The sequence below is a fragment of the Oncorhynchus mykiss genome, chromosome 5, assembly GCF_013265735.2.
Source record: "Oncorhynchus mykiss isolate Arlee chromosome 5, USDA_OmykA_1.1, whole genome shotgun sequence".
Taxonomy (NCBI): domain Eukaryota; kingdom Metazoa; phylum Chordata; class Actinopteri; order Salmoniformes; family Salmonidae; genus Oncorhynchus; species Oncorhynchus mykiss.
In genome coordinates this window covers 38,677,810-38,702,390 of record NC_048569.1, presented here as the reverse complement: position 1 = coordinate 38,702,390, position 24,581 = coordinate 38,677,810, and the positions used below count along the sequence as shown (strand labels likewise).

The following is a 24,581-nucleotide window of genomic DNA, read 5'->3' as shown; positions in this document are numbered from 1 at the left end:
TGCCGGTCACTAGGAAGTAGGGAGGGAGGGCAATCTAGCAGCTATCATTAAGGCTTAATTACGTCTCTCTGTGTGTGGTGTATTCAACTGTAATTAGATTTGGTCAGGACAGGATTGACTGGGCTGAGGACAGAGGCCGTGCTAAAAGGTTGGGACTGGGGAAGCAGGGAGACGGAGGCATGTGGCTTGAACAGTTTGATATTTCGGTGGAGAGGGTGATGTTAGATTTAGGCTGGGGTGATGAAGTCAGGCGATGGACAGAGAGAGAGAGATAAAAAGAGATGCCAGTTCAGAGACAGGTAGAGGGATATAAAAAGAGATGCCAGTTCAGAGACAGGTAGAGAGAGATAAAAAGAGATGCCAGTTCAGAGACAGGTAGAGAGAGATAAAAAGAGATGCCAGTTCAGAGACAGGTAGAGAGAGATAAAAAGAGATGCCAGTTCAGAGACAGGTAGAGGGATATAAAAAGAGATGCCAGTTCAGAGACAGGTAGAGGGATATAAAAAGAGATGCCAGTTCAGAGACAGGTAGAGGGATATAAAAAGAGATGCCAGTTCAGAGACAGGTAGAGGGATATAAAAAGAGATGCCAGTTCCAAGGACCCCTAAAGCTTATATCAACCAACTCGGGTTGCTATGGCAGCCTGCACCTGGCCGTTAGAGAGAAATAGAGACAAAGAGAGACATTAGACCACACTACAGGTGTTTCATTTACCTCTCTGTGCCTTGTCGTCAGCCCTCAGGTAAAAATGACGACGACACAATGTTGATTTTGATCTTGAATCCAAATAGGCTCACTATTCAAATTGGCACCACTAGCTATTTACCATAGTGGTAAATACATATTTACATGATTTCAATTTCTCTTACACTGTGTAAGGTAGAGAGGATGAGGAGCAGTGTGAAGACACAGAGGCTGTTACTGTAACAGTCCCCACCGGCCCACTCAACACCCACCATGAATATTCATGTGTGTACCTGTTAAGTAAACTGCTATATAATGATGCCATCTGTTCCTTGTGACACACCGTGCTTCAGAGCTATAGTTAGGAGCTCTGAGCAACAGGACTTTTCACACGGTTTATGTGTAGAGCTGTCAAGTAAACACATAACTCAACACAGTTTAGTAGAGTTTAAGCAGGACAGAGCTGAAACCAGCCGTGTAACCCCACACAAAAAATGTAACCGAAAGCTAAAAATAAATGTTACCCAAAGCCTCTTAAAGGCCCAGTACCGTCAAAAGTCTGTTTTTTCCTATGTTTCATAACATGGTGAACAACAGCTGATAAAACTAACACTGTAAAAGTGTGAAGAAATGTGCTATTTCCTGTACAATCTACACAGGACATTCTAATCAGCATGTTTGCATGGGCGAGCGTTTTGGCTTGACATCACCAGGCAGTAAATTGGTTAATAGACCAATAACAAAGAAAGTTCCAGAACTTCTCTGCCAATAACAGCACATTTTCAGTTAGCCCCTCCCCACTCAGACCGATCCCAGACAGACCAGCAAAAGTCTTGCTTGAGAAAGTTTTTTTCTAAAAAGCTATTTTTCGTCAATGGGAATCCATTATGAAGGCCAATGTTACACATGGAATGATTTTATATTGACATAAAAACGGCTGCATTAGGCCTTTAACAGGTCAATACTGACTGGTCCTGATGGTGTGTTGGTCTGACTGCACCTCTCCTTTACACCCTAGTCTTACCACTGACATCAGCGTTGTCCTCTCCTGTCCCCAGCTGATATTCTGACGGCTCCCCCTGACCTGACCTCTGCGTCAGCCATGTACCGTGGACCCGTCTACGCCCTCCACGACGTAGCCGACAAGATCCCCATGACCAACTCCCCCCTCCTGGACCCACTGCCCAACCTGAAGATCAAGGTCTACAACTCCTCTGGTCTGGTCACCCCCTCCGAGGACCTGTCTGACTTCTCCCCCAAGCTGCCCCGTTGCCTGCTGGATGGGGACACCATGGGGAGGAGGACCCAAACCCAGACTTTGCTCCGTACCGGTACCAGGGACCCCTCCTGTACCGCCCTGGGCTCCTTCAACTCTCTAGGGGGGCACCTCATCGTCCCCAACTCAGGTATGGGTCTTTATGGGTCTGTCTAAGGAGGAGGAAGTGTGGTACAGTCTCAAAGTGGGTTGGTGTATAGTATTTTTTTATGTGTGTTTGAGTAAAGTGACGAAAATAATGGTTTTCTTAATATAGGACAGTCAAACAAATGATGCATGCCAGCAGAGCCACAACACAACACTAAACAATACATTCATTGGACTATAACAGTGACAAACGGTGCCCACAAACTGTTAGGGCCGACATAAAGCTTTCCCAACAGCAGTCCCAACATCTTACCACTGGTACACCTGGCTATCAGCAGAGCCTTGTCTGGCAGCCAAACAGTTCATTCAGCCTCATTTACTCCCTTTGTAAAAAACATAGCTGTTATGGCTGACTTCCTTAAACAAATGTGGTTTCTACTGACAATTGGAGATGTACAAACTATGGCATAATGGAACGACGAGTGATAAGAGGCAATCCGTAATTTCGATTAAGACATTAATGAGCGAGCTGGCATGGATGTCGTCAATATAAATATTTGTTCAGCACTTTTGAAATGTACAGGGACAAAATTCAGAACACGGGCCGTTATTACAGTATTCTTCCTGTACACTAAGTCAGAACCGAGGGATGAATAAAGTGGGCATATAAGCAGACAATGAAAGCTCTTTCAATATTCGATAATGACATTCCTCTAAAACAGTCTATAAAGTCAAATCAAATAGATTTTTATTGGTCACATGCACATGGTTAGCAGATGTTAATGCGAGTGTAGCGAAATGCTTGAGCTTCTAGTTCCAGCAGTGCAGTAATATCTAACAAGTAATCTAACAAATCCCCAACAACTACCGAATACACACAAATCTAAAGGGGTGAATGAGAATATGTACATATAAGTATATTGATGAGCGAGCGGAATTGACAAGGTGCAGTAGATGGTATGAAATACAGTATATACATGTGATATGAGTAATGTAAGATGTAAACATTATTAAAGTGGCATTATTTACAGTGACTAGTGATCTATTTATTAATAGGCTACAGATGCACCACCAAGTCAGAACAGTAGGCTACATTATTAGGGGAAAGGGGACACAACATTCACTTAGTATTACTTTCTTAGCTACAATATATTAGCATATTACATAATTTATTGCAGCAGCATACAAGACATTTTTGGACTCGGCTTGTTGTGCTGTGCTCACTTGAACAGGAAGGTGGCGCGGCGGTCCTTCGTTGGCAAATTTTTGTCATCGAAGTCTGGCATTCTTGGGATTTATGGCGCTTTCAAGGCAACTGGGAAGTCGGAAAAAAATAAGGTCGAATCATGACGTTAGTGATCTTCAGGTCGGAGCTCTAGAAAGAGGCCCAAGTTCCCGACTTGGAATTCTGAATTGGATGACCGTTCAAAATGTATTTTCCCAGTCGGAGCTCCTTTTTTCCCCGAGTTCCCAGTTGTCTTGAACTCTGAGATTTCCCAGTTCCGAGTTTCCAGTTGTTTTGAAAGTGGCAGAAATCATGCTGGATTGACACCATGGCCAATGTTGAATGTTTATCCTTTTAAACTTGGAAAAGAGACCCTTAAACCCAGACTTGGGACCACACATCCACTCCACTGAATGGCAGGTTAGTGATTGCTTTGCAATGCTTGCAGTTAGCCACTGATTCATTCCAAACCGATCATAGTTGAATTTGCGATTCCCAACTTGTTGTGTAATGTTTATGTCCAATGGCCGATGAGCACCGATATGTTTTATCTATAACTTATCTTCATAATTTCTCTTCATATGACAAGTATTGAAAAGGATTTGCCAGTAGATCGTTGACTACATGATGATGACTGCTAGCTAAGGTTTTGATGTTGATGTATGATGTTGACAGGATCAGTCCAAACAAAGCTGCTGTAGATATAACGTGATTTGACGTCATTTTATGTGCTACTTCATAGTTTTGATGCCTTCACTGTTATTCTACAATGTAGAAAATAGTAAAAATAAAGAAAAACCATTGAATCAGTAGGTGTCTCCAAACAATGAACTTTAAACTGAATAAGTATTCCGGTAAGGCTGTTAAGTTATTTATAAGAAAACGTCCCTGCAGATCCATCTGGCCCTAGCCATAAGCAATTACCAGACCACTTTGGACTTTGTCTAGACTAGATTGGAGATTTGGTGCTTTCATACACTCACAATGACATTGGTTTGAGGTGCTTTATCAGTTCTCCCCATGGTACAGTTCTAGAGCAGGCCTTAGTTAGTAGCTGACAAGGTCTCCTCGTGGTGACTGTTATTAGGAGCCGCCTCCTTAAAGTGACTTAGCACAGTGTAATAACAGGATTAAGAGCCTCTGTGGAGGCTGGACTGACACAGAGATCGTTCTCACACCATCCCCCCCATTCCATGCCTTCCTTCCATCCCCCTTCCCACACTACACACCATCCAAGGGCGCTCTAGCTTTCCATTATTTCATTATGAACAGGAGATGATGCTGTGATCCTGACACCGCTTCCCCTCTTATTCACCAGGGATCACCCTTATCCTCTACACATGGCCTGCAATGGGGACTAACGTCATACTGAAGCTTGACTCCCTGGAGAGAGAGAGGGAGGGGGGAGCGAGAGGAGAAGCGGAGGGGGGAGCGAGAGGAGGGGAGTGAGAGGAGAGGAGGAGGGGGGAGCGAGAGGAGAGGAGGAGGGGGAGTGAGAGGAGAGGAGGAGGGGAGGGGGGAGCGAGAGGAGAGGAGGAGGGGGAGCGATAGGAGAGGAGGAGGGGGGGGGGGGGAGCGAGAGGAGAGGAGAGGAGAAGGGAAGGGGGAGCGAGAGGAGGGAAGGGAGGGTGGAACGAGAGGAGAAGGGGAGGGGGAAGCGAGAGGAGAAGGGGAGGGGGGAGCGAGAGGAGAAGGGGAGGGGAGAGGGGAACGAGAGGAGAAGGGGACAGGGGGGAACGAGAGGAGAAGGGGAGCGAGGGGGGAGCGAGAGGAGAAGGGGAGGGGGAGCGAGAGGAGAGGGGGAGGGGGGAACGAGAGGAGAAGAGGATGGTGAGAGAGAAAGAAGGGAAGGGGAGGGAGAAGGGGTAGGGTAGGGAGAGAGGGAAAGAGAGATATGACTCTGAAAGAGTGCTCAAAGCTCTCAGCGGTCAATCAGAGCATGGGTTCCACACAGTGCGTGACAGGGTTGTAAGAGTAGCTGGGTGCCTGGCTGCTCAGAGCACAGAGCACAAGGTTGGTACAGTTCTGCTCTGTTTAGGCCTGTAATACTGCTTACATGATCTGTGGTGTTCCCACGTCGCACACATGTGGTTTGTTTTTAATGCACCACAGATGCATGATGACAGCTGGGAAAAACAGGCGGAAACATTAAAGGATAACAACTTCTAGGGTTTCTGGAGTTGTTCCTCTGGAAAACCATCTCTGGCTGATGTTCCTGTTTAGCCACCTCATCATGTTACACAGGCAGAGAGAAGAACACATCTGTCATAGGATATGTTTTCATTCCTGGGTAATTAAATACTGTGTGGCAGTAGGAGAGTGGGCATACTGTACTTAGCATTTCAACTAATATCCTTTTTTTTCTCTTTGAAGCATTTCTCTAAGTGAATGCAGGAGCTCTCTCTCTCTCTCTCTCTCCCTCCCTCTCTCTCTCTCTCTCTCTCTCTCTCTCTCTCTCTCTCTCTCTCTCTCTCTCTCTCTCGCTCTCTCTCTCTCTCTCTCTCCCTCCCTCTCCCTCTCCCTCTCCCTCTCCCTCTCTCCCTCCCTCTCCCTCTCCCTCTCCCTCTCCCTCTCCCTCTCCCTCTCCCTCTCTCTCTCTCTCTCTCTCTCTCTCTCGCTCTTTCTCTCTCTCTCTTTCTCTCTCTCTCTCTCTCCCTCTCTCCCCTTCTCTCTCTCTCTCTCTCTCCTTCTCTCCCCTTCTCTCTCTCTCTCTCTCTCTCTCCCTCTCTCCCCTTCTCTCTCTCTCTCTCTCTCTCTCTCTCTCTCTCTCTCCCTCTCTCTCTCTCTCTCTCGCTCTCTCTCTCTCGCTCTTTCTCTCTCTCTCTCTCTCTCTCTCTCTCTCTCCCTCCCTCTCTCCCCTTCTCTCTCTCTCTCTCTCTCCCTCTCTCTCTCTCTCTCTCTCTCTCTCCCTCCCTCTCTCCCCTTCTCTCTCTCTCTCTCTCTCTCCCTCCCTCTCTCCCCTTCTCTCTCTCTCTCTCTCTCCCTCCCTCTCTCCCCTTCTCTCTCTCTCTCTCTCTCTCCCTCCCTCTCTCCCCTTCTCTCTCTCTCTCTCTCCCTCCCTCTCTCCCCTTCTCTCTCTCTCTCTCTCTCTCTCTCTGTTACTTCTCATACAGTAGCCTATCCGCCTGATACAGTATCTGTGTAGTGCTGTGTGATTTCCCTTCTAGATGCTGACTGCCACCCTTTGAAAGGTTCACTACAAGGACATGGGAAATCAATGTGATATCTGACAAACCCTGGAGACAGAGAGAGGGGGGAAATCTCCCTGAAAAACAGAGCAAGCAGGACATCAAATCATATCAGACACAGATGGAGATAATTTAAATCACTGCCTTATAGCCATACAGTTCAGCATTGGGATGAGACTAGAGAACTCATTGATGTTGTCTTATTCTGCCATATAATGGGTTCAGTGTGTGGCAGTATTTACACTACAGTAAGAGACAGTGGGAAGGGGCAGTGATATGGCTGTTTGTGGTTTGGCCTCATGATGTCTCTCCCAATGTGCCTCTCTGGCTGTCTGCTTGGGGCCCCAGGGCTGGGCAGGGGATAAACACTGAACACAGAATGACAGAGCATGACAGGGAGATGTCTAGAGGGCAGTGCTGGGCTGGTTAGACCACTGTGTGTGTGTGTGTGCGTGTGTGCGTGTGTGCGTGTGTGCGTGTGTGCGTGTGTGCGTGTGTGTGTGTGTGTGTGTGTGTGTTGGGAGTGCCAGTGTGCATGAGTCTGTAGAGTCCTGTGAGTGTGCATAGAGACAGTGCAAAGTGTGACTACAAAGTGTGTGAGTGACCGTGGTGTGTGTTGTCTCCCCAGGGGTGAGTCTGCTAGTTCCAGCAGGAGCCGTCCCTCAGGGGAGAGTCTATGAGATGTACGTGACCGTCCACAGGAAGGACAGCATGAGGTAACTACAATCTTTTCTATTCCCTCTGGCTGTGCTGTTTATACCAGACACACATCTCCTACACACACTACCCATACTGTCACAACACTAACCTGTGTGTGTGCGTGCGTGTTTGCGTGCGTTCCCTCAGGCCCCCAGTCGATGACTGCCAGACAGTGCTAAGCCCAGTGGTGAGCTGTGGCCCCCCAGGTGCTCTCCTGACACGCCCAGTCATTATCACCATGCACCACTGTGCTGAGGCTGACAGTGGATCAGCCGAGGATTGGCTGATTCAGCTCAAGACCCAATCACAGCAGGCCCAGTGGGAGGTGAGTGGCATGATATGTTCTCTGACATGCAATGGGTACCGGACGAAGTGTGTGGAGGTGGAAGATGGTACTGGAAAAAACGACTAAGGTCAATGTCATGAGGTAGGATGACAGTGGCAATAAAGGGAGTAGAGAATGGGATAAACTAATGTATCTCTGCACACACAGCACAAGCTCAATTAGAGACAGAGGATTGTGTAAGAACAGTTATAGGGAATAGCATGCTGGCATTTCCCCCCCCAGGCTCTCTGTCTTTTCCGCTCTTGTGTGAGTGTGTCCCATCATTAAAAGCAGTGATGATAATGAGTTGTGTTGCCGTGGGCATCTCTGTGAACATAGCCCCATTCCTAGCCTCACAGCCCTTTGTTTTTAACACACACACACACACACACACACACACAATGGTTTAATTAGCAGTAGCAGGAGGAGGCGGATGCAGCCTACGCAAACGCCCCCGCACCAGAAACACTTCCTTAAAGCTGGTTAGCCAGCCAGGTTGCTCAAGATCTACTTCGAAATCGACGTCGGTCCAGGTACAAAGGACGTCGAGGAGATGCCATCAAAACCCACCACTAGGGGTAACGGTCAGCGCCATTACCATCAAGTAGGCTTGGCTTTCTGCTCGGGTGTTGTGGACGGGTGTGGCGGATGGGCGTACGCTGCGAGCTATGACTTCCAGGGGTTGCATGTTCAATCCCAGTGATAGGCACTCATTTCATTTGTTTTATTTTTTAAACCTATCCCTAACCTTTAACTCGTAACTAACCATTCGAAATGAATGTCTAAACTTAACAAGCCACGAGGCGCCGGCGACAGCGGCGCAGCAACCCGGGGTGGTTGGAGAAAATTCCAAATGGAGAAGCGTGGACAAACGTCGGAATCTGAAGTCAAATTGGTCAAACCGTGACATCTTGTTGGGTTAGCGCTGTACCCCCTTATGCTGCAGCAAATGTAGGCCACGCTGTCACGAGAAAAAAAGTTGATGAGATGATATGTCTGCCTGCATTGTGAATTGTACTCTATACCCAGATGGGCTACCTCTCCCGACCCTGAGCATTGATGCAGAGGCCGTTGAGAAGCCAGATTTAGACATGGCATATAATTTAACAGTTCCATTTCACGCCTTGCTGTTCATATAAATATATTATTATAATTTACCGCTTTTCTCACAGTTATTTATCCTGGGAAAAGGGAGTGTTTTTTGGCGGTAAATCCCGGTAAATCTCGGTAACCGGGTCCCCGCCATTCAACCCTAATAAACACACAAACTCACGCTTTCTCAGTTCAATAATACACTCTCCCCACGACACTCCCACACACTCATTCTTTCCCTGGCAGTTGAGACGTACTTCAGTTGTAGGGTGCCTTCTTTCTCCTTAGCTTCAGTGTGGAATTTCTATTTTACTCTTATATGTGAAATGTAATACAATTGTTGGTTGTTATTATGCAAAATAAATAACCTATCAATTATTCTTTATAATTTGTCTGGAAAGCATCTAGTTGTAATTCTGTCAGATAGACTGGGCCAATGTAGTATTGCCAAGTGAAGGGAAGTATTTGAGTGGCGGTGTATAACATTGAAATGGTTCCATTTCAGCTAGCTGTCAGAACAAAGCCTCTGGGGCCTGGTCATCACTGGCCTGTCAACTGACACACTTCCATCCCCTCATACACAGGCCTGGCCAGGCACTATTATTCTTCAGCTGCTTAGCAACAGCTTCTGACCTGCTGTCATTCCATCAGAGCTGATAGAGCCCTACTCTACTTCTCAAGGTCTGTGGGTGTCTTTCAGGAAGCACTGGGGTGTAGACGTGTGTTGGAAAGAGAACACCACCCACTGGGAACTCACCGGTCGAATCAACGTTGTTTCCGCATCATTTCAATGAAATGACATTGAACCTACGTGGAATAGATGTAGAAAGCATCCCAGTGGATGGTTTCCTCGATTCCTGTATTACTTCCTAGATCCTTACATTACTAAATAAGTCTTAACAAAGCAGTGTGGTTTCTAGTAGTTATTAAAGGTTGTGTAGAACGCTACTACTGGGATAATGTCCATTCCTGTTTTATTTCCTCCATTCCTGTTTTATTTCCTCGATTCCTGTATTACTTCCTAGATCCTTACATTACTAAATAAGTCTTAACAAAGCAGTGGGGTTTCTAGTAGTTATTAAAGGTTGTGTAGAACGCTAATACTGGGATAATGTCCATTCCTGTTTCATTTCCTCCATTCCTGTTTTATTTCCTCCATTCCTGTTTTATTTCCTCGATTCCTGTATTACTTCCTAGATCCTTACATTACTAAATAAGTCTTAACAAAGCAGTGGGGTTTCTAGTAGTTATTAAAGGTTGTGTAGAACGCTACTACTGGGATAATGTCCATTCCTGTTTTATTTCCTCGATTCCTGTATTACTTCCTAGATCCTTACATTACTAAATAAGTCTTAACAAAGCAGTGGGGTTTCTAGTAGTTATTAAAGGTTGTGTAGAACGCTACTACTGGGATAATGTCCATTCCTGTTTCATTTCCTCCATTCCTGTTTTATTTCCTTGATTCCTGTTTTATTTCCTTGATTCCTGTTTTATTTCCTTGATTCCTTTATTATTTCCTTGATTCCTGTATATTTCCTTGATTCCTGTATATTTCCTAGATTCCTGTTTTATTTCCTAGATTCCTTTATTATTTCCTTGATTCCGGTATATTTCCTTGATTCCGGTATATTTCCTTGATTCCTGTATATTTCCTTGATTCCTGTATATTTCCTAGATTCCTGTATATTTCCTAGATTCCTGTATATTTCCTTGATTCCTGTATATTTCCTTGATTCCTGTATATTTCCTAGATTCCTGTATATTTCCTAGATTCCTGTATATTTCCTTGATTCCTGTATATTTCCTAGATTCCTGTATATTTCCTAGATTCCTGTATATTTCCTTGATTCCTGTATATTTCCTTGATTCCTGTATATTTCCTTGATTCCTGTATATTTCCTTGATTCCTGTATATTTCCTTGATTCCTGTATATTTCCTAGATTCCTGTATATTTCCTTGATTCCTGTATATTTCCTTGATTCCTGTATATTTCCTAGATTCCTGTATATTTCCTAGATTCCTGTATATTTCCTTGATTCCTGTATATTTCCTAGATTCCTGTATATTTCCTAGATTCCTGTATATTTCCTAGATTCCTGTATATTTCCTTGATTCCTGCACTTAGAGAGAATAAAAGGGTTCTGAAAGGGTTCTTCGGCTGTCCCTTTAACTGAACCCTTTTTGGTTCCAGGTAGAACTAGGGCTGTTGCGGTGACCATAATACCACCACACCGGCAGTCATGAGTCATGACCGCAGTAAAATTCTACGTGACTATTAAGTCACGGTAATTCCCTCTTATGCATTCTGGACATGTGTTAGTAGAACCCAACTGGTACTCAGGGCTCTATTGTCCCTCTAACCACTCTGACATCAATGCAAACGCAATTGAAAATCACACCAAACACTTATCATCAAAACAGTATATGCTTTTAAAACTCACCTCACTGTGATTGATCAATTTGAAGAGAGAAGTTCAACAGCAGGTTGAAAGTGAGTGGAACACATTTTCGTTGTGGATGTTGTTTCAAAGCCTAACACGACGAAATGGACAGCGCTTTCTAATTCAAAACACCTATATGCATATTAGAGCTTAAGCATATGCATAGGATTATATGAGCCCAAGCCCCCTCCTAAAAACAGAATTAAAGTAATGATTGTGGCGTTATGCAATACATAGCCTACTGCATATTACACATGGCAGAAAAACATGAGAAAACACTGATTAAACTTATCTTTGGTACAGATTTCACTTGGTTTCCCAAATGAAGCACTGGGTAGCTGCAGGAACCGGGTTAGAGGTCTCCATACAGAGTTTTGGCTCAACTGTCACGATGAAATAACCAAAGTAGCCTACCTGACATGAGTGAAACTAACCAGTGGCCTCATATGGATTACAGGTGTTTTTTCTCCTACCCCTATTCCTGCTCATTTGATAATGGGCCATTCTGAATTGAAACAAATGTTAGATATTACATTGAGAATAGTCTGATGGGTGAAAATACAATGTGGTCACTTGTGAACATTGTGATCAGCCTGAGGCAAGGAACAGAGCGCAAGCTTTTTTTGCAACTTCCTCAAACCATCAATAGCCTATTGCAGCTCATATACACTGTATATACAAAAGTATGTGGACACCCCTTCAAATGAGTGGATTCGGCTATTTCAGCCACACCCGTTGCTGACAGGAGTATAAAAGGTAACACATAGCCATGCAATCTCCATGGACAAACATCGTCAGTTGAATGGCCTCACTGAAGAGCTCAGTGACTTTCAACGTGCTACTGTCATAGGGTTCCACCATTCCAAGTCAGTTCGTCAAATATCTGCCCTGCTAGAGCTGCCCCTGTCAACTGTAAGTGCTGTTATTATGAAGTGGAAACGTCTAGGAGCAACAATGGCTCGGCCACGAAGTGGTAGGCCACACAAGCTCACAGAACGGGACTGCTGAGTGCTGTAGCACGTAAAAAATTGCCTGTCTTCGGTTGCAACACTCTTTACCGAGTTCCAAACTGCCCCTGGATGCAACGTCAGCACAAGAACTGTTCGTCGGGAGCATCATGAAATGGGTTTCCATGGCCGAGCAGCCTCACACAAGCCTTAGATCACCATGCGCATTGCTCGCTGCCGTTGGACTCAAGAGTGGAAACCTTCTGGAGTGATGATTCACGCTATACCATCTGGCAGTCCGACGGACGAATCTGGGTTTGGCGGAAGCCAGGAGAACTCTACCTGCCAGAATGCATTCCAACTGTACATTTTGGTGGAGGAGGAATAATGGCCTGGGGATGTTTTCATGGACTAGTCCCCTTAGTTCCAGTGAAGGAAAATCTTAATACTACAGCATACAATGGCATTCTAGACAATTCTGTGCTTCCAACTTTGTGGCAATAGTTTGAGGAAGGTCCTTTCCTATTTCAGCATGACAATGGCCCTGTGCACAAAGTGAGTTCCATACAGAAATGCTTTGTTGAGATCGGTGTGGAAGAACTTGACTGGCTTGCACAGAGCCCCGACCTCAACCCCATCGAACACCTTTGGGAGGAATTGGCATACCGACTGCGAGCCAGGCATCAGAGCCAGGCATTGGGCGATGCCAGGCAGCCAGGCTTCACCCAACATCAGTGCCCGACCTCACTAATGCTTGTGGCTGACTGGAAGCAAGTCCCCGCAGCAAAGTTCCAACATCTAGTGGAAAGCCTTTCAGAAGAGTGGAGGCTGTTATAGCAGCAAAGTGGGGACCAACTCCATATTCATGCCCATGATTTTGAAATGAGATGTTCGATGAGCAGGTGTCCACATACTTATGGCCATGCAATGTATCTTTTGATTTCTAAGGCATTCTATGGTTTGTAGGCTACCATTCAAAACTACAGTTGCCAATAACTCTAAATCTAGCATATAGGACCTGTTTCAAATGATCACTTTTACACACAACATAGCTACTTCATATACGCACTCTCGCTCCGAATGGGAAAAATGTCCTTTCTATTTCATTCAGCTAAATTCAAATGCATTTATCTTACTATAAAATCCTATAACATAATGGCATATCTTGTCTGCTAAATGGTGCAGAGCCAGATAACGTACAGTAGGCCAACTCATATTTTGTTATTCTGAAATACATTTTCTTCATATCATGTTTCTTTAGACCTGCCTAAAATAAATGAGGATTTATTGTGATGATGTATATTCAATTGATTTATTAGACCATTGTAAATGTAGTTCCAAAAGCGCACATCAGCGGCTTGTATGTGGCTTGTATGTGGCTTGTATGCGGCTTGTATGCGGCTTGTATGCGGCTTGTATGTGGCTTGTATGTGGCTTGTATGTGGCTTGTATGTGGCTTGTATGTGGCTTGTATGTGGCTTGTATGCGGCTTGTATGCGGCTTGTATGTGGCTTGTATGTGGCTTGTATGTGGCTTGTATGTGGCTTGTATGTGGCTTGTATGTGGCTTGTATGTGGCCTGGAGGCCGGGAGATGCTAAACATGTTTATCTTATTTAGCAGTCAATTATGGTGAGATCGGCAGTCTTTTGCATGACAATAACGGGCCGACAAAATGTCGAGACCGCCACAGCCCTAGGTAGAACCCTTTTGGGTTCCATGTAGAAAGGGTTTCCTCTGTGGAAAGGGTTCTCCATGGAACACAGAAGGGTTCTTCTACCTGGAACCAAAAGTGTTCTACCTGAAACCAAAAAGGGTTCTTCAAAGGGTTCTCCTATGGGAACAGCCGAAGAAACCTTGTAGGTTCTAGATAGCAACTTTTTTTCTAAGAGTGTAGAATTCTAGATACAGCAGTGGGTTTTAGACTAATTCAGAGTTGTCTAAAAGTTTGTATGAAGGAGAAACTATAGATTCCTGTATATTTTGACTGCCTAACCCATCTGCAGTCAGTGTGGGGGCGACTCAGAGGAAGATGAGGGTTTGATGCGGTAACGAGAGACTGGTTTGAGCCAGTAGAGCCTTTTTTCAGCTGTTTGTTCCACTGCATCACCAACATGCATATCCTGTCGGTCTCAACACATTCATCACCATGTTACAGAGCCGTCACTGCCCATATCAACATAGTGACGCCATATTGCATCAGCACAGTGAAATTTGATGATTATCATCTCACAATCTGAAGCCTACAGATTGTTCTAGGCCTTCAGAGAGAAGCTTGATTCGATGTGTCTTGGACTCTCTTTTCCAGCTCTGCAAACAAAAAAAACCCATGGATAACAGACATGAGAATCTCCATGATGTTGATGTTACTACTGTAGGAGGTATATGAACATTTGATGAGGAAGTCATCTGTAATATACATACAGTGTTTAATGTGGGCTACGTAGCGTGTGACTATGACGGAGTGCCTTTGGGCAGCCAATACGTCGAGATTGCGGCGTGAAAGCGTTTAAACAGAGAAATAACTATTGATTATATCTCAGCCTGTCAGCCATGTGGATGGTAATATCCGTAGATGATGCCTGGCTGCTTTATATCAGCTTCTCTTCCCGCTGAGCTGAGGCCAACCACACACGTACTGGAGGACTGGCGATATATTGCTTTTGCTATGACATGCGCTGTCAGAATGGTAGCTCTCCCTTCTGTTCTCCCCATAGAGAGAGGCAGTCAGACAGTCATTGGGAGAGAGATTCAGCGTCTGGCTCTTATATTACCGTCGTACAATGTGAATAATCAGACGTCTCAGTGATGTGTCCAGCACAGTGAGGTGTGTGTGTGTGTGTGTGTGTGTGTGTGTGTGTGTGTGTGTGTGTGTGTGTGTGTGTGTGTGTGTGTGTGTGTGTGTGTGTGTGTGTGTGTGTGTGTGTGTGTGTGTGTGTGTGTGTGTGTGTGTGTGTGTGTGTGTGTGTGCATAGCAGAGTGTAATGAGTAACATGTGTCAGTCAGTAAGTCTCTCCTCACAAAGAGTCTTTCAGCACGTGTGTGTGAGGCCTTAGCCCAGTTTTCCACTGTATTGTAATCATCCCCCTAGTGAGGAACACTCATACTGTCCCCCAGGATCAGTTAAAGACCCTAATGACCAGCTATAATACTGCTGTTAAATGCCCCGGTTCTAAATAAAATAACTCTCTTACACACACACAGTCACACACACAGTCAAACACACACACTATGATGGTGTCATTCCTCTTCTCTCTGTCTGTCTCACATAATGGGTTGAAAGGATGCCAGGCTGTGTGCTGCTCATAGTAGCGTCAGGATTACAGAGCTCAGCATGCCGCTTGACCCAGTTAGACCCCGACACCAATAATGAAACAGGAATATGCTCTCACATGATCCAGCGTTGTCGTCACTGGGGGGAACTAGGAGAGGGACATTATGCTATAACCTCATACATGGTGGTCTATTGTTAGACATTAAACATTTAGACGTATGTAGGGACTAGGCAGGCACATGTATACATTTACATGGAAACTGTAATCACACTCAGTCTCACACTCACACTCACTCTCGTTCTCTCTCTCTCTCTCTCTCTCTCTAGGAGGTAGTGGTAGTAGGAGAGGAGAACTTCACCACTCCCTGTTACATCCAGATGGATGAGGAGGCGTGTCACATCCTGACAGAGACCCTAGGGACCTACTGCCTGGTGGGTCAGTCCTGCAGCGCGGCCACCACCAAGCGGCTCAAGTTGGCCATCTTCGGCCCCGTCACATGCCCTGCTCTGGAGTACCACATTAGAGTCTACTGCCTGGACGACACACAGGACTCACTCAAAGTAAGAGTGTGTGTGTGTGTGTGTGTGTGTGTGTGTGTGTGTGTGTGTGTGTGTGTGTGTGTGTGTGTGTGTGTGTGTGTGTGTGGGTAGCCAGCAGAAGCGTTATAAGGGGAGATGAGCACATGCATTTGAATATAATCTCCATCATCAAGCTGCTCCCGGAGAAATGATGCCGTGCCCTCACAAATATGTCCTCCCCCCATCACAACACATTAGAATACCTCTATCCGCCTACACTGAAGAAAGATAAGGTGTCATTATTACTTTTGGGAGGAGGATAGGACCCGGTTATTTAGTTTGGGATGCGGGGTAATGGGAATTGGGAATGATCATGTTGAATGTAGAAGTGAATGTCAAAGGTTGGGAATGTTTCTAGATGGATTATATCCCATAATTTTCTGCTTCAAACAGCGTGGATAGAGTGGTTGTCTCATGTCTTAACCCTGTGTGTCTCTGTGTTATTATAGGAGGTCCTACAGATGGAGAAGCAGATGGGAGGGAAACTGCTGGACGAACCAAAGACCCTCAACTTCAAGGACAGCACCCACAACCTGCGACTGTCCATCCACGACGTCCCACACACACTGTGGAAGAGCAAGCTACTAGCCAAGTATCAGGTACGCACAGCAAACACGGAAAGTACAGACACACAAGCACCCTTGGTGCCAGTATTAACCCCCCGCCCCCCACCCCCTCTCTTCCCAGGAGTTGTCGTTCCAGCAGGTGTGGTCTGGGTCCCAGAGGAACCTCCACTGTACCTTCACCCTGGAGAGGTTCTGTCCCAGCACCGTAGACCTGGTCTGTAAACTGTGTGTCCGACAGGTGGAGGGGGAGGGACAGATCTTCCAGCTGGACACCACCCTCTCAGAGGTAAGGAGATATTAGAGTGTCCAGATAGAGTACGTATAGTGTACTAATAAACATGTACATGCTGAATCATGCATACATGCTCAGACAAATCAGACTAACTTGATTTAGTCGGACTTACTGCTAACTTGAATTGAGGCTGCTGTTATATTGAACATCCCTGTCTTTTTCCATGTCTTTGTCCCTCCTGGGTATTGAGTTTAGCCTTCTGTCAGTGAACTAATTTACTCAGACAGTGAGCCTTGAGCCTGCTGCACAGACAGCCCTCTCGTTGAGAGCTTGTCTGTTATGAGAGTTACAAGCATTACTGGTTTTATATTTCATAGCTCCACACAGAGCACAGATCTAAGGGAATAATCACAAAGAGAATGGTGGAGTAGGAGAATATTGGAGCAGAGATGGAACAGGGAACATTGGATAGTGGGCATTGTGTAACTTGCCCTGGCCTTAGTACTGTAGACACTCGTCTCCGTCTGTCTGGGGCTTTCTGTCTGACTAGAGGCTAGGAGCTGGCTAGACAATTTGATGAAGACATGCACCAATTCGAATGAGAACTAAACTTGGAACACTAACTCCAACAATCAGCTCCCAAAGAATCATTTCAGTCAATTCAAATAGTTGAACCCTGTACTGACATCAGTCTCTCTCTTGCATATCCAGGACACCCAGAGCATCGACACGTCTCTGCTGGACCCAGCCAGTAACATCACAACCCTGGTGGGGCCCAATGCCTTCCGCATCCCCCTCTCCATCAGACAGAAGCTCTGTGGCAGCCTGGACGCACCACAGACCAGAGGCAACGACTGGAGGATGCTGGCACACAAACTGAACCTGGACAGGTAGTGATAGGACTGGATGATCTGTGTGTGCGTGTGTGTGTGTGTGTGGTACTGTCCAGTGTTACTGAAGCGTGGCTATCTCTTTTCTTCTCTCTCTCTCTCTTTCTCTTTCTCTCTCTCCCCCCTCCCCCATCAGGTATCTGAACTACTTTGCCACTAAGTCCAGTCCTACTGGGGTGATTTTAGACCTGTGGGAGGCACAACACTTCCCAGACGGGAACCTTAGCCGCCTAGCTGCCGTGCTGGAGGAGATGGGTCGCCATGAGAACCTCATGCCCATGGCAATGGACCACTGACACCTGTCCGTCAAAGAACAGGAAATTCCAGGGAGGAGTGAGAGATGAGTCAGGGAGAGAAGGCGAGAGAGTCAGAGCGGCAATCTGTCAGCTGACATGCAGAACAGGCAGAGGCCGACATTTTTTCAATCAGGGAACACACAGACATAGTGACACACACACACACGTACATACATACTTATCATAGCCATGCTCCACTTACAGTATATTGGGAGTAACATTTTGACAAAGGAAAGAGAAAGTAAGTCAGCTCTGTTTGTTCTCTCCCTGGTACAGTTTTCTTTACCGTGATACAGTTTCCTAGGAAACGCTTGATAGTGCTGTCCATATAGTGGATGTGGTGACAGACTGGCTCAGAGCATAGGACCATGGGAAGGAAGGGGTGGGGCGGGGATGGCCCTCCCACTCCACCTGCCCCCATGGATCCCCATGGTAACCCCTGTAAACAACATTAATGTTGAATGACTCGTCAATATTTCTGATGGAAGAACTTGTTTCAGTGACTATATAGGTCTGTATTTAATAACACATCCATTTATACACAAATATCTCTCCTTTTTGTCTTTAATGCAGCCTAACATTGAGTTTTCCAGTGTGTTCTTTTCCCCTGCTTTCGTTGCACAGTTCTTTGTTTTCATTGTGCCATAGTGCTGCCTAGTGGATTCTCTTAGTAACAACACCTACTGTACAGTCACTGATACAAAGACAATAGCGCAACCTGTACATAAACAAAACATTGAAAACTGTAACCTTTCACAGTGTAAGACTGTCATTATTAATATTAGCTGTTATCATTCATGTTGTGTATTATTACATTGTTTTACACTTATTTTTTGTTGCTTTTTATTCTGCAATGATTTACAATTTGCATATTTAGTTTGAAACGATTATATTTGGGTTTATATTGCGCTATCAAGAGTTTGCATGTTAGGCCATGAAACCCATGATGCTGATACAAGGAACTGTCTGAGAGGTCAATGAGAGGTCAGTCAGTCAAGTCATCTCTCACTCACAGCATGCCAGTCAGCATTGTCAGAGAGGAAGCGAGAGGTTCCACTCCTGTCAAAATCTGTCCACGCGGGAATACAGCGGTAAGCAGACCGCCTGCCTTCCCGCCTTTGGGACAACGACTCCCATTGTTAGGGCGGAGACATGAGCATCTAGTCATTATATACAGATCTCTGGCATAGTGGAACATCGCAATCTGCTCTCATCATGTATGGTCCCCTGATGATGACCTTGTCCAAATGAGACAGAACCAGGGTAAGGAAGAGATGGGAGTCTGTCTTCCAAGGTGGAAGATGTGTCGTTTGTTGATAGACAGACGGTATATTTTTTTAGGACTGATGCAGCCTGATACGATTGCCTTTTACCAAATAATTGATATTGATGTAAAATTCCACGCTAATGTTATGTCTGAATACCTGTAATCTGATTGTTTCACATGAGCAGATTACTAAATGACAACATACACTGAGTATAACAAACATTAGGAACTCCTTCCTAATTTTGAGTTACACCCCCTTTTCCCCTCAAGACAGCCTCAATTCTTCGGGGCATGGACTCTACAAGGTGTCGAAAGCGTTCCACAGGGATGCTGGCCCATGTTGATTCCTATGCTACCCACAGTTGTGTCAAATTGACTGGATGTCCTTTGGGTGGCGGACCATTAATGGTACACACGGGAAACTGTTTAGCATGAAAAACCCAGCAGCGTTGCAGTTCTTGACACAAACCGGTGCGCCTGGCACCTACTACCATACCCCGTTCAAAGGCACTTACATATTTTGTCTTGCCCATTCACCCTCTGAATGGCACACATACACAATATACGTCTCAGTTATCTCAAGGCTTAAAAATCCTTCTTTCACCTGTCTCCTCCCTTTCATCTACACTGATTGAAGTGGATTTACACCCTTCAGAGCCTGGTTCCTCTCTAGGTTTCTTCCTAGGTTCCGGCCTTTCTGGGGAGTTTTTCCTAGCCACTGTGCTTCTACATCTTCTTTGCTTGCCGTTTGGGGTTTTAGGCTGGGTTTCTGTACAGCACTTTGTGACATCGGCTGATGTAAAAAATACTTTATAAATACATTTGATTGATTGATTGATTTAACAAGTGACATCAATAAGGGATCATAGCTTTCACCTGGATTCACCTGGTCAGTCATTGTCTTGGAAAGAGGAGGTTCTTAATGTTTTGTATACTCAGTGTAGACTAACAGTTACTGTTGACTGTCAGTGGGGGGAATGGAAATAGGTGAAATCATGTGAACTTTGACAGATTATCAAATTATTTATCTTGCAAAGGGGAAAGCATTAAGTATAAGGATTTTATGATAGCATATTTGTATTATATGATAGCATATTTGTATGTGTACAATAATTGAAGATAACTGTCGACCCAACATTCCTTTAAAAGAAGCAGCGCTGACAATAGTCGTTTGATTAGTTTTGGTTAAAAAAAAACAAATATTGACAGTTGTGTGAGCATTTTCCTAAAGCCGTCTATGCAAACTTTGCATCCTTTATATAAAAAAATGTATGTACTGAAAAGTGCTAGCCGTTGCATTCCATCGTTCTCCTGAGGCTTCATGGGTAATATTGTATGTATAGTGAGAATGTGGCCAATTCTGTTCTGGCATTCATCATGTTACTTGCAAATGTTTGCATTTCCTCTGTTAAGTTCCTGTACAAAGTGTAAGAAAGAATTTTTAAAACTAATAATAAATTATATTTATATGCAACACTGAATGCAGAATCTGACTCTTCTTTTCCACTTTCTGGTGGCTTTCTCCGTTCAATCTGTATTGCTGAAGAAATGTGAAGGTAATTTCCGATTGACAGGACATGCAGCGTTCACCATGAATGCAGTCTCCACTAACGCGGGGACATTGCCTTTAAATTCAAATAAGGCTGTAACTCTGAACTTCCGCGACACGGATTGAATAGAGGCCTAACACTAGCTACCACAACCTTAACCCTAGCTTCATGTCCCCAGATCAACCCCAAACCTAGCCATAACCCACATTTTGGTTGATCTTACTTGAATCTATTTATCCTTCTTTTCTCTCTGGATTCATAAGGTGTAGGATTTCCTTTATATATATATATATATATATATAGAGAGAGAGAGAAAGAAAGACAAAGAGAGAGAGAGAGGAGAGAGAGAGATAGAGAGGAGCGAGAGATAGAGAGGAGAGAGAAAGAGAGAGAGAGAGAGAGAGAGAGAGAGAGAGAGAGAGAGAGAGAGAGAGAGAGAGAGAGAGAGAGAGAGAGAGAGAGAGAGAGAGAGAGAGAGAGAGAGAGAGAGAGAGAGAGAGAGAGAGAGAGAGAGAGAGAGAGAGAGAGAGAGAGAGAGAGAGAGAGAGAGAGAGAGAGAGAGAGAGAGAGAGAGAGAGAGAGAGAATCTAAAAGAGAGACGATATGGAGACTGACAGCATTTTATTGGGGAATGTTCGCCTGGTCCACACACACTCTCTTATACACATATATACAGATGAAATAAGGCACATGCCATAGTGGACACTCAGCGAGTTATTCTGTACACAAGTCAAAGGCAAACAACCAAAACATATTTAACATTATTATTAAGTCCATCATTATCAATACATTTCAACATTGTTATTTACAATTCAATTCTGTGAGAGGGAGAAAACGAGAATATTATAGTAGCAAGACAACCATGAGTGAGTCCATCTTACGGGCATGACTCAGGTAGCCTGATTAGGGCAATTCCACATTAAGTAACTCAAGAGTGTTCAACAGTCACAGTCTGTTACCAAATGTAGCATCTGCACTGTTCTTCAAGTTAATGTGTTTTTGTTACATTTTAAGTGGAAGTTGATCAAATGTGTCCTTCTGTTGCATGGTTTGTTTAACTTTGCAATCATTGGCTTTTGTTTGACATGCATTTGAAAGTAGAACATCTGATTCTCAGCATCACTCTGTTACCATGGAATTGCCCAGTAACATCACTCCCATGCATTTTAATTAACCATCAGAATCATAACATAATGATGACCCTTTTCTCCTATCGTTAGTCCTTGATTAAGAGACATTTCGGGGGATTAAGAATGACTCCTTTGGATAGCCAAATGGCCAATATTGAAGCAATGTGTTTCCCTGTATGAATAGAACCAAATACCTGTGTTTGTAGGGCAGTGATGCTGCAAGAATTACTGAGTGATCGATTTCACTTCCAACAGTATAGAGAGCTTTCATTACCGTTGCAAAACTTTGGGTTTGAAGATAAACAAATAGGGCCAGTTGCTGAAGCACAACGGGGAAAAAAACAAAGTCTTTATTTGAACTAGAAATCATAACCCTAGATAACAATGTCGTAAACATGGCATTGAGCTTCATGAACATTCTGACATTGTTATGAAGGGTTATGAAGGGGTTACTGTGGCTCGTTGTAATAAAATGTTACCGCGAAAACAAAACAATACTGTTATATGGCTTTAGATGGACAGAGTAGGAACTCCTCTTTCTCGTCCCTCTCTTGGCCATGAGGGACGGAGTGACTACTCCTCTCCTGCAGAGGGTACTGTCTGTCCTTGTGTTTTCCCCTCACTCACACAGCCACTCCGCTTTCACAGAAAGCAATGCCAGACCAGACCAGACCGGCTCAGACCAGACTGGCCCAGAACAGAAACTGCCCACTGGGACTCTCTCTGTCTTGGCAGTGGCACGGGCAAGAAGAGAGCAGACCCTGAACCTGGGAAAACCCACTTTTTCCCTCTCACTCGCTCTTTCCCTCTCTCTCTCTCTCTCATTCTCATTTCTCTCACTTTCAATCTCTCTATCTCCTGCCTTGCCCTCCTCCCGTGGGCCTGGCAGAGTGGCCCTAGGCCAAGGACATGTCTATAGGGGATGAGTGTCTCTAGGTGGCGGCAGGAGGAGCAGCAGCGTGTCACAGTTTGATGTCCTGAGACTCCGACATCTTGGCCAGGGTCTTCTTCACTCTCAGAGCAGTGAGGCGAGACGCAGGGTTGTGGGCCCAGCACTCCGTCATCAGCTTCCCCATCTGTCTGAGACACTGAACACACATACCCCGGTCAGATCAAACACAGCAGCAGATGTATGAGTATACTGAGGTCAAGCATATAAAAGATTCTTCCTTACCTCATCACTGCTCCAGCGGTTGGCGAAGGAGGGTCTCTGTCTCTTGGTGCACACCACCTCCCTCATGTCTTCATAGGAGGGGTCAGAGGACACCAGGTCATGGTAGGGCAGCTGGTACTCCTCTACGATGCCTTCAGGGCATGAGGCACATGGAGAGAGAGAGAGAGAGAGAGAGAGAGAGAGAGAGATGTTAGATCTTGACACTCATCACAAAGCCCACTGATATTGCAAACTACCGTAACAACTTTTTCATTGGCAAGATAAGCAAACTCAGGGATGACATGCCAGCAGCAAATGCTGACACTACACATCCAAGTATATCGGGCCAAATTATGAAAGACAAGAATTGTACTTTTGAATTCTGTAAAGTCCGTGTGGAAGAGGTGAAAAAAGTATTGTTGTCTATCAATAATGACAAGCCACCAGGGTCTGACAATCTAGATGGAAAATGACTGAGGATAATAGCGATAATGCCACTCGATAATGCCACTCCTATTTGCCACATCTTCAATTTAAGCCTACTAGAGAGCGTGTGCCCTCAAGCCTGGAGGGAAGCTAAAGTCATTCCTCTACCCAAGAATATTAAAGCCCCCTTTACTGGCTCAAATAGCAGACCAATCAGCCTGTTACCAACCCTTAGTAAACTTCTTGAATAAATTGTGTTTGACCAGATGTAATGCTATTTCACAGTAAACAAATTGACAACAGAATTTCAGCATGTTTATAGGAAAGGACACTCAACAAGCACAGCACTTACACAAATGACTGATGATTGGCTGAGAGAAATTGATGATAAAATGATTGTGGGGGCTGCCTTGTTAGACTTCAGTGCAGCTTTTGACATTATTGATCATAGTCTGCTGCTGGAAAAGCATATGTGTTATGGCTTTACACCACCTGCTATAATGTAGATAAAGAGTTACTTGTCTAACAGAACACAGGGGGTGTTCTTTAATGGAAGCCTATCAAATATAATCCAGTAAGAATCAGAAATTCCCCAGGGTAGCTGTTTAGGCCCCTTGCTTTTTGCAATTTTTTACTAACGACATGCCACTGACTGAGCAAAGCCAGAGTTTCTATATATGCAGATGACTAAACGATATACATGTCAGCTACTACAGTCACTGAAATGACTGCAACACTCAACAAAGAGCTACAGTTAGTTAGGAATAAGTTAGCTCTAAATATTTCTAAAACTAAAAGCACTGTATTTGGAACAAAACACTCACCAAACCCTAAACCTCAACCAAATCTTGTAATACAGTGCCTTGCGAAAGTATTCGGCCCCATTGAACTTTGCAACCTTTTGCCACATTTCAGGCTTCAAACATAAAGATATAAAACTGTATTTTTTTGTGAAGAATCAACAACAAGTGGGACACAATCATGAAGTGTAACGACATTTATTGGATATTTCAAACTTTTTTAACAAATCAAAAACTGAAAAATTGGGCGTGCAAAATTATTCAGCCCCTTTACTTTCAGTGCAGCAAACTCTCTCCAGAAGTTCAGTGAGGATCTCTGAATGATCCAATGTTGACCTAAATGACTAATGATGATAAATACAATCCACCTGTGTGTAATCAAGTCTCCGTATAAATGCACCTGCACTGTGATAGTCTCAGAGGTCCGTCAAAAGCGCAGAGAGCATCATGAAGAA

General features: G+C 44.7%; 2 protein-coding genes across 7 annotated transcripts in view; one reads left to right on the top strand and one right to left on the bottom strand.

Moving 5' to 3' along the window:
• unc5c (unc-5 netrin receptor C) overlaps nucleotides 1-18,437 on the top strand; it is a 183,989-nt gene extending 165,552 nt beyond the window's left edge. For all 4 annotated transcript variants that reach the window (XM_036977456.1, XM_036977455.1, XM_036977457.1 and 1 more), the window contains 8 exons: nucleotides 1,743-2,090; nucleotides 7,089-7,176; nucleotides 7,307-7,484; nucleotides 15,565-15,798; nucleotides 16,266-16,415; nucleotides 16,504-16,668; nucleotides 17,326-17,504; nucleotides 17,641-18,437. In XM_036977456.1, coding sequence (XP_036833351.1) covers nucleotides 1,743-2,090; nucleotides 7,089-7,176; nucleotides 7,307-7,484; nucleotides 15,565-15,798; nucleotides 16,266-16,415; nucleotides 16,504-16,668; nucleotides 17,326-17,504; nucleotides 17,641-17,800 — 1,502 coding nt within the window. In that variant the 3' untranslated portion in view covers nucleotides 17,801-18,437. The remainder of the gene's footprint in view (nucleotides 1-1,742; nucleotides 2,091-7,088; nucleotides 7,177-7,306; nucleotides 7,485-15,564; nucleotides 15,799-16,265; nucleotides 16,416-16,503; nucleotides 16,669-17,325; nucleotides 17,505-17,640) is intronic.
• A 2,784-nt stretch (nucleotides 18,438-21,221) lies between these two features.
• Nucleotides 21,222-24,581, bottom strand: part of bmpr1bb (bone morphogenetic protein receptor, type IBb) — a 111,467-nt gene continuing 108,107 nt past the window's right edge. For all 3 annotated transcript variants that reach the window (XM_036977450.1, XM_036977451.1, XM_036977452.1), the window contains 2 exons: nucleotides 22,922-23,052; nucleotides 21,222-22,835 (listed from right to left, as the gene is read on the bottom strand). In XM_036977450.1, coding sequence (XP_036833345.1) covers nucleotides 22,710-22,835; nucleotides 22,922-23,052 — 257 coding nt within the window. In that variant the 3' untranslated portion in view covers nucleotides 21,222-22,709. The remainder of the gene's footprint in view (nucleotides 22,836-22,921; nucleotides 23,053-24,581) is intronic.